Source organism: Desmodus rotundus, chromosome 2, assembly GCF_022682495.2.
Source record: "Desmodus rotundus isolate HL8 chromosome 2, HLdesRot8A.1, whole genome shotgun sequence".
Lineage (NCBI taxonomy): Eukaryota > Metazoa > Chordata > Mammalia > Chiroptera > Phyllostomidae > Desmodus > Desmodus rotundus.
This window is the reverse complement of record NC_071388.1, coordinates 177529991-177543493: the sequence shown is the minus strand read 5'-3', so window position 1 is coordinate 177543493 and position 13503 is coordinate 177529991. Positions and strand designations below refer to the sequence as shown.

At 39.7% G+C, this 13503-nt stretch overlaps 1 protein-coding gene across 5 annotated transcripts in view; it reads left to right on the top strand.

Moving 5' to 3' along the window:
• Positions 1-13503, top strand: part of DNAH7 (dynein axonemal heavy chain 7) — a 222195-nt gene that overhangs the window by 4629 nt on the left and 204063 nt on the right. For all 5 annotated transcript variants that reach the window (XM_045198088.3, XM_045198089.2, XM_053918888.2 and 2 more), the window contains exons 2-5: positions 725-787; positions 8756-8818; positions 11619-11727; positions 12478-12625. In XM_045198088.3, coding sequence (XP_045054023.2) covers positions 725-787; positions 8756-8818; positions 11619-11727; positions 12478-12625 — 383 coding nt within the window. The remainder of the gene's footprint in view (positions 1-724; positions 788-8755; positions 8819-11618; positions 11728-12477; positions 12626-13503) is intronic.

Sequence of the window (13503 nt, the reverse complement as noted above, 5' to 3'; positions counted from 1 at the left end):
TTTATTTCTGAACTCCCAATTCTATTCCTTTGATCTATACATTCAATCTTATGCCATCTTCATTACTGTAGCTTTGAAGTAAATTGTGAAATCTAGAAGTGTGAATCTGCCATCTTGGTTCTCCCTTTCCAAGATTGTTTGGCTGTTCTGGGTCACTTACATTTCTATGTGAATTTTATGATCAACCCGTTAATTTCTACCAAAAAAAAAAAGCAGTTGGGATTTTGATAGGGAACATGTTGAATCTGTAGATTATGGGGGAAGTCTTGCATCTTAAGAAATGACTTCTAATCCATGAGCAGGGGATGATTTTCCATTTATTAGAGTATTTTAAAATTTCTCTCAATAGTATTTTATAGCTTTCATTGCATGTCTTTCATGTCTTTTGTTAAATTTACTCTAAGTATTTTATCCTTTTTGATGCTGTCATAAATGAATTTATTTCTTACAGTTTTGCATCATTTATTGCTAGTGTCTAGAAATACAATTGATTTTTGTGTATCAATCTTATATCCTACAACCTTGCTGACTTCACTCATTAGTGCTGGTATTTTATATGGATTCCTTAGGATTTTCTGTACACAATAAAATACCATCTGTGAAATGTGTTTTAGGGTATTTTGGATGATATGTGTTTTACTTTCTATTAGACACTGTAATATTTGGTTGAGTGCATCAGTTACAGCATTAATAAACAGTTTTGTTTTTTTATATTTTTATGCAGGATAAATCAACCAGCAAGGAAAAATCCAAGACACCAGTAAGATTTTTACCACAGTTGTCTACGGTAATTTACCAACATGTCATCATACTTTATTGTTTTATCGTAATGTTGTTTATTAGCTTTCAAACTTGTAAATAAGTTACTGAGTTTCTGATTTTAAATTCTGTGCTCCATTTTAACTTTTTTTTTCTGATGGAGAACATCTATAAGGTACATACCTTAGGGAAAATAACTATCTTAATAAATGAAGTATAAGCTATAATATGCAGGATGTACACAATATTTGAGTCTCCAGAATAAATGAATTTTGAAGATGCTCTAGCAAAAGCCGTGTTGGGGTCAGGAAGCGATTTGGGTTACAGTTTCGTCACCAGTGGCTGTTTGACTGTTGGGGAGTCACTTGCCTCTCTAAGCCCTAGTTAGTATCTCTGAGTGAGCGTTGATTTGGTGATCTCTGAGGAGATGTCTCTTTCCAGCACTAAAATGCTGTACTACAGCTTTTTCATTATTTTTACTTTAAATTATTGTTGTTTTGTGGAAAAGAGATAGGTAGTATATGCTTAGTTTGTAAAGTGCTGGACAAGTAAGGTTTTACTGCAATAAAATTTACTCTCTATTAATTATGTTGAGTTTAATGCCATTGAGTTACCCTCTTGTGATTCTTGGAAGTTGAGTTTAAGTGGAAGTTCAATGCAAACATTATTTGTTTTGCAACATATTTTAAAAGCTCAGAATGAGCTATAAAATGGAATCTACATCGCTTCATACAAAGAAGATTCCTAGTAATTTGAAATACAAGATTCTTTCAACTTGAAGAAACTTGAATGAAAAATTTGCAGGGGAATGTTCCTGAACATTTGTAAGTACATGTTTTCAGTGTGAACCTGTTTTTTTTAATAATGTCAAGATTATCACACCATGTTCTGTGAAATAAATCATAGCATCTTTTTTCATTAGTTCTGCAAATACCTATTTTAATTTTTCTAGTTTAAAAGACAGGGACCTGAAATGGAATAGGCATTTTCTCTTTAAACACTTAACAAATTTTAAAAACTGAAGAAAACATTGCTGTTAGTTTTTTAAAAATCCTCACCCAAGATTATGTTTATTCATGAGAGAGAAGGAGAGCGAGAAGGAGAGATGAGAGAGAGACATCGATAGGTTACTTCCCATACACATCCCAGCTGGAGAGCAAACCTGGTCAACAGTCCAACCAGTGAGCCACCAGCCAGGGCTGTTAGTTTAGTTTTTAATGTTACTAGTATGTGGGTGTAGAAATATCAGCTAAATTTAAATTTACTTACTGAATAAATATTCAGTGGCTGAGATGAATAATCTTTTCTAGGCAGTGAGGCATATAATTATCTAAAATGCTTTTTTGGGCCAGTTTAAACCTTATACAGTGTTCGTATTTAACTGTATCTTGCAGTTTCCTTCCATATCCTTTGGGTTTTATGTCTTTTAAGAGAAATCAAGTTTTTAAAATATTAAAAAAAGATTCATTGAATACAAATTTTTTCATTTGAATCTTAAGGTTTGTACTGGAATAAACACTTGTGATAGTAGTTAAGACCTAGAGAGATTTTCGTTACAGACCGCCATGCTTCTGGAGATGACCCCTGCAGCTGAAGTCAAAGTGACCCAGCACTGGCGGCTCCCCGGAGTGAGCTGGCGGCCGGGGTCTCACCCTTTGCGCACACCTCACCCATTGCACTCCCACGAATCTTAAGTCCTTTACAGAGCAAGACAAGAGTGAAAAAATGGAAAGGCAGACAGAAGGATGGAAGATCACTGATTTTTAATTTGTCTTAGCTTGTTTGCAAGTTCAGGAAGGGCCTGGAAAGGACTTGTAGGCACTTCAATTGGAAGGAAGCAGGAGTAAGGGATCGGGGAGAGTAAAACTAGGAAGAAAGAGAAGCCAGCTTGAGGATGTGTTGCCAAGCTGCCTGTTATATGAGGCAACTGGGGTGATCTGCTGCGACCTTTTGAGGAGCATATAGAATGCCGTCTGGAATTGTCCACTTGGAGATGACCAGGGGCAGCATTTATCCGTCAGCTCTCATTTCAAACCCGCGGAGGTTGCTCCAGAAGATGTCCTATCCACTTCTGGCAGCTCATTTGTATGTGCCGAGTGGGCCACCCTGAGATTCCCATGACACTGGAGACGCTGCACAGCAGAGAGCAACAAACATTTTCCTGAGGCAAAACACTGTCATTCCTACAGGAACTGAAGGCAGCAGAGAACTATTCATTGCAGCTATGTCTGGAATCAGAGGTGAGGCCTGGAGGACGGGAAAGAATGTGTGAGGCACGAGATTTGTCTGATAATAAAGTCAGTGCACCCTGGGCAAGTGGCTCAGTTGATTGGAGCATTGTCCTGGACACCAAAAGGTTGTGGGATCAGTTCCCATTCAGGGCACATACCTAGATTGCAGGTTTGTGCCCTGACAGTACAGGAGGAAGCCAATGGATGTTTTTCTCTCATATCCATGTCTCTCTCTCTCTCCCCCCCCCCCCTTTACCGCCCCCCGATCAACAAACACATCCTCTGGTGAGGATCAAAAAAAAGTCAATGGAATTCCCTTAAGCCCAGCCTCACAAGAGTGCCAAAGCAGAGGGAAGGGGCGATGTATGCCTAAGTTATTACTGAAGGAAAACATGCAGACTAAAATAGAATTGCTTGTTGCCATTAAAAAATATGTAGATGGTATTTTAAAATCCACCCCTTTAGCTTTATTGAAGGATGATATTATTTAGCTAGATGGTGTTCTGGCTTATGAGTGGCTGCTCTTCTTGGTTAGCCAGGGAACCACTACTTATAAAATACTCTATGAGATATGTATTTGGCACTTCAGTATAAGAAGGGAACATTAAGGGCCTCACCACCCTTCTGCCCTCATGGTGCCGAGGACACAGGAGTGGTGGGGGTGAGAGCTCAGTGTGCACAGTGGACTGAGCGAGGCCTGAAGGAGTCTGGTGTGTGGGGGTTTGTGTGGGAGACCTGGGTCGAGCAAGATGTTTTGTACATTGGTCTTGGCTCCAATACAATAGACCTCATTTGGATTGCCTCTGCATCCTAATATGAAAGTTCTAGGGTCTTGGACCATATATTCCAGAATCTTCCCCCTTAGTCATCTACAACTGTATTCTATCAGGCCTTTGCTACACCCTCATTCTACCCAAAGGGGAGCCTTTCACTCTGAGAACCCCATTGCACTTTTTAGCCTGAAAATGTGCTCATGTTTCCCTTCACATCCTGTGGTCCTCTGGAAAATGCAGAAAGGAGAACCATTTTGGGCACAACACTGGATATGTATGAAACATTCACCTAATCCGATGTTTGTACTTTCATCAGTACTGTCTGAAGCTCATTGCAATTCTTTTTATTTTTTAAGGGCTTGATTAACCAATTTACATTTTTAAGATAAAGTTAAAATTATTTTCAAGTCAGTTTTTCCGGTTCTATAAGACGGACTTAGTAAACTGAGATGGAGCAAAGTAAGGGATAGGAGACACAAATATATTCCAGGCATAATTTAAACAATAAGAGAATTACCAAAACGTGTTACTTATATTCAGAAGAAATCATTTACAATTGTAGTTAAGAAAGAAAGCTAAACTTTTTTGATAGCAGTTAAAGAAAGTACCAGATTTTAACAGAGAGATAGTGAGGGGACATTGGCAGTTCCGTTCATCAGGGTAGTTAATCTAGCTGGCATAACAGGCACAACCCCAAAATCTCAGAGACTTAATCCAACAAAGTTTACCCCTTGCTCACATGAAGTGGGAGGGGGGTCAGAGAGCCAGTGAGAATACCTGGCCTCCTTGCTGTGGGTGGCCGGGGGGAGAGAGTGATGGGGGAAGTGCCCCAGCTCTTAGCTGCCTGCCCTGCTCACTCTTCATTGTCTGGCTCAGGTTGTACAGCTATGAAGTAACTGTAAGAGAGGCTAGGGGATGAAGTAGTTTGGGGGGTATTCATGGGGATTTGAAAACTGAGACAAAGCCCCTTTCATAAGGGACTTTTGGATGTTTCTGACTAGGGGAGAGGATGTTTAGGGCTGTGCCTTAGGAAGGTTGAGGCAACCTTGAATTACTAGCATTTTCTTTAAATCAGGTTGCCTGGATTATTTTAAAAAGCTGCTAAACCGTCCTTATAGCTGACTCTAATTTTCTTCCTGCATAGCTCGTTCACCACGGTCAGGACCATTTATGAAATAACCCTTTGTATGTCCTCGCATGTCAGTAAGGTAACAATATACTTTTATCATCCAAACTGAGATGCCACCGAGAGTGAAAGCTCTCCTAGGTATACTTGAGCAACAGGTGTAAACTGGGACCACTCCACGAACTGGGATTGGAAGTCACCTCAAGAGGAGGCTACAATGGTTCTCTATTGCCAGCCAGGCCAATCAACCCTCCCAAACCATGTCTTCTGTCATATTCAGCACCCACCTATCCAGCCCTCCCTTGGCCCTGATTAGGTTCCTACTCAAACATGACCTCTGCAAAGAGGCCTCACTACCCCATCTAACTTAGCACTTTTCCACCTTCTCTCTTTCTATCCCTTTTACTCTTCTTTATTTTTGTCCTTTGCACTTATTACTGCCTGACATTACATGATATATTTATTCTGAAATGGCTGTCTGTACCCTTATGAAATCTAAGTTCCACCAATGAAGGGGTTTTGTTCTATCCATAACTGAAGCTTTAGTGCCATAAAGACAACCTGACACATGGTAGGTGTGTGTTCAATAAATGGTTGAGTAAGAGACTTCTTATACCTTCCACTGCAGTTGGGCCTAGTGCCCTCACCATCAGCGCCAGCATCTCCTCCCGAGTTGTCCTTTGTGTTGCTCCCTCTGCCTTCAGTAAGCTCCTTGCTGTCCTCTGTGGAGATCCAACTGTGCTTCAAGACTTAGCTTCCATCCTGACCTGGCTGGTGTGGCTCAGTGGATTGAGCACTGGCCTACAAGCCAAAGTGTTGGCCTGTTCGATTCCCACTCAGGGCGCATGCCTGGGTTGCGGGCCAGGTCCCAGTAGAGGGAGTGTGAGAGGCAACCACACATTGATGTTTCCTCTCTTTCTCCTTCCCTTCCCCTCTCTCTAAAAATAAATAAATAAAATCTTAAAAAAAAAAGAAAGAAAAGACTTGGCTTCCATCCTTTCTTGTTTTGAGACTTTCTTTGAATACTCTGCTCCACACTGTCTTCTGTTCTGGATAATGGAAGCATGCAGTTTTTAATATTAACTGGGCTGTGTATTTGTGGAGGCATAAACTAATATGTGTATATTAGTTTCTATATATATATATGTGAGAGAGAGACACAGAGAGAGAGAGAGAGAGAAAGAGAGATAAGAAAAAGTCCAGGCATTGTTAATTGATGAGAACAGTTTGTGTGACATTGATGCAACCTGGCAGCCAAGGAGAGTGGACTGGAATGCACATGTGTGAACAATGACAACTTCACTGTACTGGTCAGTGGGGGTGGTAGATGCCATTGAGTGAGCATGTGTATTGTCTGCCGGTGCATTCAAAATGACTGAGCAAGTAGAGCAATGAATCTGCATCAAATTTTGTGCTAAGCTTGAACATTCTTCTGCGGAAACTATTCAGATGACTCAGAAGGCTTTTGGGGGCAATGCAGTGAGTGCACTGCAAAAAAAGTGTGGCACAAATGCTTCAAAGATGGTCGAGAATCTTGAGTGATCCACGTTCTGCAAGGCCTGCAAGAAGCAGAGCACCTGAGAATGTTGAATGTGTACAGGCTGCAATGAACAATTGGTGACTGACATTGGGAGAACTAGAAGCTGATCTGGGGATTCTAAAAACTACTGTGTCCAAGATTTTGACACAGATCTTGGCATGAAATGTGTGGTGGCAAAATTAGTTCTGCGGTTTCTGCTACCAGAGCAGAAGGAACATCATGCTGCAGTTGCTAATGACTTCATTCAAACTGCTACTAGTGAACCAGATTTCTTCAAGAAGGTCATACCCAGAGGTGAATGGTGGGTCTAGGGCTATGACCTGGAAACAAAGGCCCAATCATCCCGGTGGACGTTGCCTGGTTCTCTACGCCCGAAGAAGGTGTGGCAAAGTTGCAGCAAGATGAAGACCATGTTTTGAACAGTGGAAGAGATGCTGGGAGAACTGTGTGAGGTTCCAAGGTGCCTCCATTGAAGGGGACCGAGGCGTCATTGTCCTATGTACAATGTTTCTTGTATCTTGTATCTTCTTCAATAAATGTCTCTATTTTTCTGGACATGGATGACAGTGTGGTGATTGCTGGGGGAGGGGGATATAAGGGGATTAAATGGTAATGGAAGAATATGATAAAGATTAAGTTTTAAAAAGTCTCTTATTTTCATGGCTGGATACTTTCCAGACAGACCACACACACAGTCCTTGTGTACACAGTAGGCACAAAAGTGGTGTAACATTTTATAAAATTTGAAAGAGAATTAAATGAGGTAATTTATGTAAACTTAAAACAATACACAGCACATACTGTAATCCATACACTCATAAAATATAATCAATACCAAGAATCATTGAGGAGATAATTTATATTCTTTGTATTTTGTACTGTCTTAAAAATCTAGCATACAGCTTACACTTAAACACATCTCATTTCAGATGAGTAACAGTACAAGAGGTCCACAGCTAGAGGTGGCTAGTAGGTGCTGTTTTGGATAGTGCAGCTTTAAAGAATACGTGACTAGCAGACGTAAGGAGTAGCCCTTCCTTTTAGGTCTGAGAGAGAGTACTCAAGGAAGAAATTTGGCAGATCTAACCCTTCTCTGAAGCTTAGACGAAAACCTCTTGGAGAGGCTGTGGCCCACTTGGGACACCCAGGCTGAGGTGTTCCAGGCCTGGGCGGGAAGTGAGAAAACCACCTGCTGGGATGCTGGAAAGTTAGAAAGGAGGGCTCCCTCTGTGAAGTGTGGGAAAGTTACCCTTAGGAATGCCACTGAAACCTGCTGGAGGGCATCTGCCATAGGCCAGGAAGGCACCCAAGGGCAAGGATGCTGACTGCTGGCAGCCACATGGGGTGGGGGGAGGGGGGTGGGCGGGGTAGGGGTGGGGTGGGGAGGTGGTGTGAGAGAAAGCACTGGAACCAGGGAGCAAAGGCCTTTTCCTCTTAACATTTTTTTCCCCTTTTTTTTCCTTTTTTTATTGTTCAATTACAGTTGTCCCGATTTTCCTCCCATTACTCTCCCCCACACTACCCACCCCTACCTCCCACATTCAATCCTCCCCTCCTCTCCTCTTGTCTTTGTCCATGGGTCCTTTATACTTTTTTTTTAGCACCTTTTATAATATGAATTCTTTTTTTTTGTACCTTTTATAATATGAATACTGAATAAAGGAGAAATGTTACAAGGTTCTTCTCAAGAATCACAAAGGAGGGCAAAAAAGGTAGATTCAGAGCTGAGAGGCAATAAATTGACAATTGGCAAAAAGCACAACTCATATTATCTGCTTTATAAATCAAAGTATCATTCTCAACAGTGCTTCCTCTTACCTGGAAGAAATTTCTACAATGGAATCATCCTCTACTCAAAAGAGATAGCAGCACTTTTCTCTGAAAGTTCTTGCTAAAAGGTATAAATGCTATTTATGGCAACTTGAAGGTGTGTTATCTGGAATTCATTGTGAGTTTAGGAAGTAGAGCCTTCTGGTTGTCGAGAAGACAAAACCAGTATTCTAGTGTTGGGGAAGAGAGGTGGAACTGGGGAAGCCCTGGAGCTGACTAGGTTCAGATAAATCCCTGAAAGATAATGTAATTGATAAAAGGCTTTGCACACTTTTTAAAGCTTTCTGACTAGTACTGTTGGGTACCATTTTTACTTCTTTCCTGGCTGTAAAGAAAGCAATTCTAAGGCAAACTTCAACAATTTAAAAAGTCACAGAGTATGTCTTTGAATATTTTGGATAGTGTGCGCTTTACTTCATGGCAGACTGCTGACAAATTGGTTGAGTGACTCAGTTTTTGCATTAACAGAGCTTTCCCCCCCATATTTTTCGTGCAGGATAAACCAGGCAGCAAAGAAAAAATCAAGGCACCAGGAAGAGTTTTACCACAGTTGTCTACGGTAATTTACCTATACACTGTCAGTGAATTTTTGCTCTTTTACAAATGTTTATTAGTTTTCAAACTTGTAAGTAACTAACTTTTTGATTTTGAATTTTGTGCTCCATTTGGTTATTTTCTGATGGACAAATTCTATGAGGTACACATATTAGGAAAAAAAAATAACTATCTTAATAAAGTAACTAAAATATAATTTCCTAGTTATGTACAGGTTATTTAAGTGTTCTGGATAAAAGAATTTGTAAGATGGACTAGCAGAAAGTATATCAGTGTCAGAGTCAGGAAACGGAGCCAGGTGACAGCTTTGGCCCCAGTGGCTCTGAGACTCGAGATGGCCACTTAGCTCTCTGGGCCTCAGGTTCTGAGCTTGAACATGAGCAGAATTGATGACCTTTGAGATGTGTCTTCCAACAGTGAAATGGTAGGCCACAGAGGGGATTCCTGAGATCTTTCCCTTTTTTTTTTCTATTATGAGTATAAATTGTTATTGTCCTATGAAAGAGGCAGTTAATAAACATTTTCAGCTGATAAGTGCTGAGTCAGATATACTTTACTGTAATAAATTTTACTATCTAGTAATTATGTTGCATTCAAAGCCATTGAATTATGCTCTTGTGACTTCTGGAGGTGAGTGTAAAAGTGGAGGCTCAGTGCGAACATTATTTGTGTGTGTGTGTGTGTGTGAGAGAGAGATGAAATATACACAACGTAAAATTTACCATTGTAACCATTTTTAATTGAACTGTAGTTCACTGGCATTAAGAATATTCACATTGTTGTGCAGCCATCACCACCTTCCTTTTCTGTTACTCTTTCATCTTCCCAAACTGAAACTTGACCCATTAAACAGTAACTCCCTACTCTCCCTCCTTCCATCTCATGGCACCCACCATTCATTCTACTTTCTCCATGTATTTGACTGTTCTAGAACTCATGCATAAGTAAAGTCATATAATACTTGTCCTTTTATGTCTGGATTATTTCACTTAGCATAATGTTCAACCAAAGCATTATTTTTGAAAGATATTATAATAGCTCAGTACACACTATGAAATTGAATTTGTTTAGAAGAGATTTCTGATAATTTGAAAGGAAAGACATGTTTTATTTAGAAACTTGAATTAATAGTCTTTGATGAAATTATATTGAATATTCCAAAATGCACATTTTAATAGAAAATATGCTTTATTGATAACCTGATTATCATGCCAAGGTCTGTAGAATTGAACTATAGTATGTTTTCCCTGGTTCTGCAAAATCTGTTTTAAATTTTCTAGTTTAAAAGACAAGACTTGAAATGGAATAGACATTTTATTTTCTCTTTAAATATTTGACATATTTTAAAACTGACAAAATTGCTTTTAGTTTGTTGTGTCTTGTTAGTATAAAGGTTTAGAAATGTAAACTTAACTTTCCTTATTTAATATTGAGTGGCTGAATTTCCTGTCAGGGAATGTAGTAGTCTACGATATTTTTGCTGGCTGAGTTAAACCTGGTTTTATGTTCATATTTGGCCGTATATTACATTTTCAGCATTCTTTGAGTTTTATGTGTTTTAAAGGAAATAAGATTTTTAAGATGTTTTAAAAAAATCCTTATTTTTTTAAAAGCATCTTCTTTTGAATGTTGAGGTTTAGACTTAATTAAATACAATTTTCTGGCAATAGTTAAGACCAAGAGTGATTTTCATTAGAGGCCTCATGCTTCTGGAGCTGATCCTTGCTGAAACCAAGGTGACTCAGCATTGGCAGCTCCCAGCCTCTGTGAGCTGGTGACCTGACTCTCACCCTTTCTGCACATCTCACCCAAAGCACTTCCACAAATCTTAAATCCTTTATGGAGCAAGATGAGAGGGGAAAAAGGGAAAGGCAGGTGGATGGATGGAAGAGCATGAATTTACATATTGTCTTAGCCTATTTGCCTGTTAAAGAAGAGCCTGAAACAAGGACTTGTAAGTGGGTAGTTTATTTGGAAGCAGGAGTAAAGGACTGGGGAAAGTAAGACTGGGAAGAAGGCCAGCCAGTTGGTCTTCATCTGAAAGGAAGATGTCGACTCAATTGTCAGCATTACAAAATTAGTACATTTTACTTTAAAATCCTTCTGCCTGTGCTTACTGAAGAGCCATGGATTCCAGTAACAGTGGGTCTGTGGTCTGGTAGTGCAGTAATTGGCTTGAGCTCATCAGTTGTTGCCTTTTGAAAGACTTAGGTGTTCCTCTGTCTGCCACAGTCCCTACCCCTCCATTGTTTCCCTGCGCTGAAACCAAGTGCCGGTAGCTATCAACACCGGCCTTCCTCTGTCTTTTATGATACCTGCCTCAGTTGGTGTAAGTACAAGAATTTAGGATCCCTGCCTTAAATGGTGGAATAAGTGTGTGAGTTTCCAGAGTAATCTAGAGACACTTAAAGCCACGAGGACAAGAAGCCTTTTGGAACTGGAACGTGGTGGAACTCATTAGCATTGGAGAGCATCTGAGAATGCCTCTTATGAAAATGGAAAGCTTAAAAACTACTTTCCAGTATCTGGGGGTGAGTAGACTTTCTGGAATGAAGTCCCCCATGTTAGGGACAGGTGCCACATCGAGCCAGCAGAAGAGCCTTTGGTAACCCCTTCCAAATGTCTCATCGCATGGCCATTCCCAGGCTCGAGTAAGATTTGCTGTCGAGGGCTTGTGCCTTCCTTCCAGATGCCCTGATTTGTTGGAGAAAATGTCTGTGTTTATAAATACTCATGCATTTCATTAGAAAAAGGGGTTTTTTATGATCTCGTTTTATTAATGTTATTTAAATCCCACATTGCAGGTGAGTTCCAAGCCCCAGTGGCAGCAGGCAGCTCCATCGTTCCATCTGAGCGCGAAGCGGGACGACGATGGTCCGGAACAGTTCAGGGTTAAAAACGAACAGTCGTATGGTGAGAACTTTAATAGTCAAACTTAGATTTAAGAAAATTTTCTAGAGAAAAAAAATCATATGACATTTAGCTAATAGAGTAGTGAAATTGTAGACCTAAAATAACCTTTATCAAGTAGAAAAATTTATCTCAAATGTTTTCCTTCACAAAATGATTGATTCCAGCTGTTAGCTATTTTAAGCTGTTGTAAATGTTATAAAAGCTGACATTTTAAAAATTGAGATGTTTATAATAAAACTTTGATATATTGTAGTCAGAATTTGCCTCTGCATCAAAGACTAAGAATTTTTTTCTAAGAAGGATTTTAATAAGTTGTAAACATTATTTCCAAATTAGTCATTTTAGTATTTTTTATTATTTTGACTCATCAGGTTGATTATAATGAATATTAACTTTTTTTTCATGGTCTTCAAATAGTCTGAAATAGTTTTGTATTCTGTTTTTATCATAATTTTAATCTTGTTTATTTTAAGAAGGTTTGATGCAAATGTAATTGAGCATTTGAGTTTATTAGCATATTACTCAAAACATAAAATAAATTAAATAATGTAGAAATAGTGTTTCTATTATGATGACATAAAACAAGAGTAGTTTAACTTCTTGATAGTGAAAGAAAAATAATTATATTTATAACTTGAGAACTTAAAGTATGTAGTTTTTTCTTATAAGGTGTTTTAGGATTTAATTCTGAACATTAATATGTCTTAGCTTACTTTTTAGATGACTAACTTATGCTTTTCAAAAATTTAGCTGAATACAAGGAACACGTTGGAAAAAAGGGCAGTTTACTAGACCAAGTTGAAGATAGTCGTGCTGGGCCATCTACTTCCAAATCAAAGGGCAAATATCCACCTAAGGAACGAGAAAACTTTAGAAGCACTCTTGTTAATATCATTATGTAAGTTCTATAAGCTAATCAGTGTGTGTTATCCCTGTTAGAGCCCACGAAACTATTTATCTAAAAATAGAAGAATTCTGTACATTGCTAAGGATGCCCCAAGGCCTTGTTGGAATGAGGTCAGGGTAAAATAAAGAATGAAAGATTGAGCTTAACCCTATCAAGTGTATCCCTTTTTGAAATATCATGACCTGAAAAGGTATAAACATTAACCCTTGATGTTAGCTGGGAAGCAAAATACTTAGGAGTTCTGGTTGTAGTCGTGGAGGCTGGTAGACTTGGGACAGTTTTCCTTTCCCCATCTCATTGGCTCAGGTGCTGTGCTGACTAATCTGCATTGTGGGCCTCCTTGTTTAGGAAGGGAAGGAACTGGGCTGGGGCAAAGTGATCAGCACTTGTGAGTCGAGCCTGGGCTTGGCTGATCTTACCTTTAGGTCCCTTTACGGAGAACAATTCAGATGCGCACGGTAGTTCCTTTTTGCTTGTTTCCTCACAGCGTCCTGCGAGTTATCAGTGCTCTCTTCCTTTCACTATAACTCTCAGGGTGTACACACTGCCATTTGTGAGCCAATGGCGTTTGATGACCCATTTCAGTAAGCAACTCACCCACAGAGCCCTGTTCAAGCGTTTTCCCCGTGGCACTTTGCTGGCTGGCTGGCTGTCTCGAAGGGGGAGGGGGCAGTGGATACCATGTGCTTCCAAAGGGAAAGGGAGTTCTGTGGAGCTGGACTGTGGGCACTGCCTACACTAGAGTGGTTTGGAGTTTGCTTTTGACAGCCGCCGTTAGGAGATTACTAGCTTGACTCACTTACGTCACTTTCTTTGATTAAGCACCAGCAAGTCACTCAAACGGTGTAAAGTCAACAGTCAAAACCAGG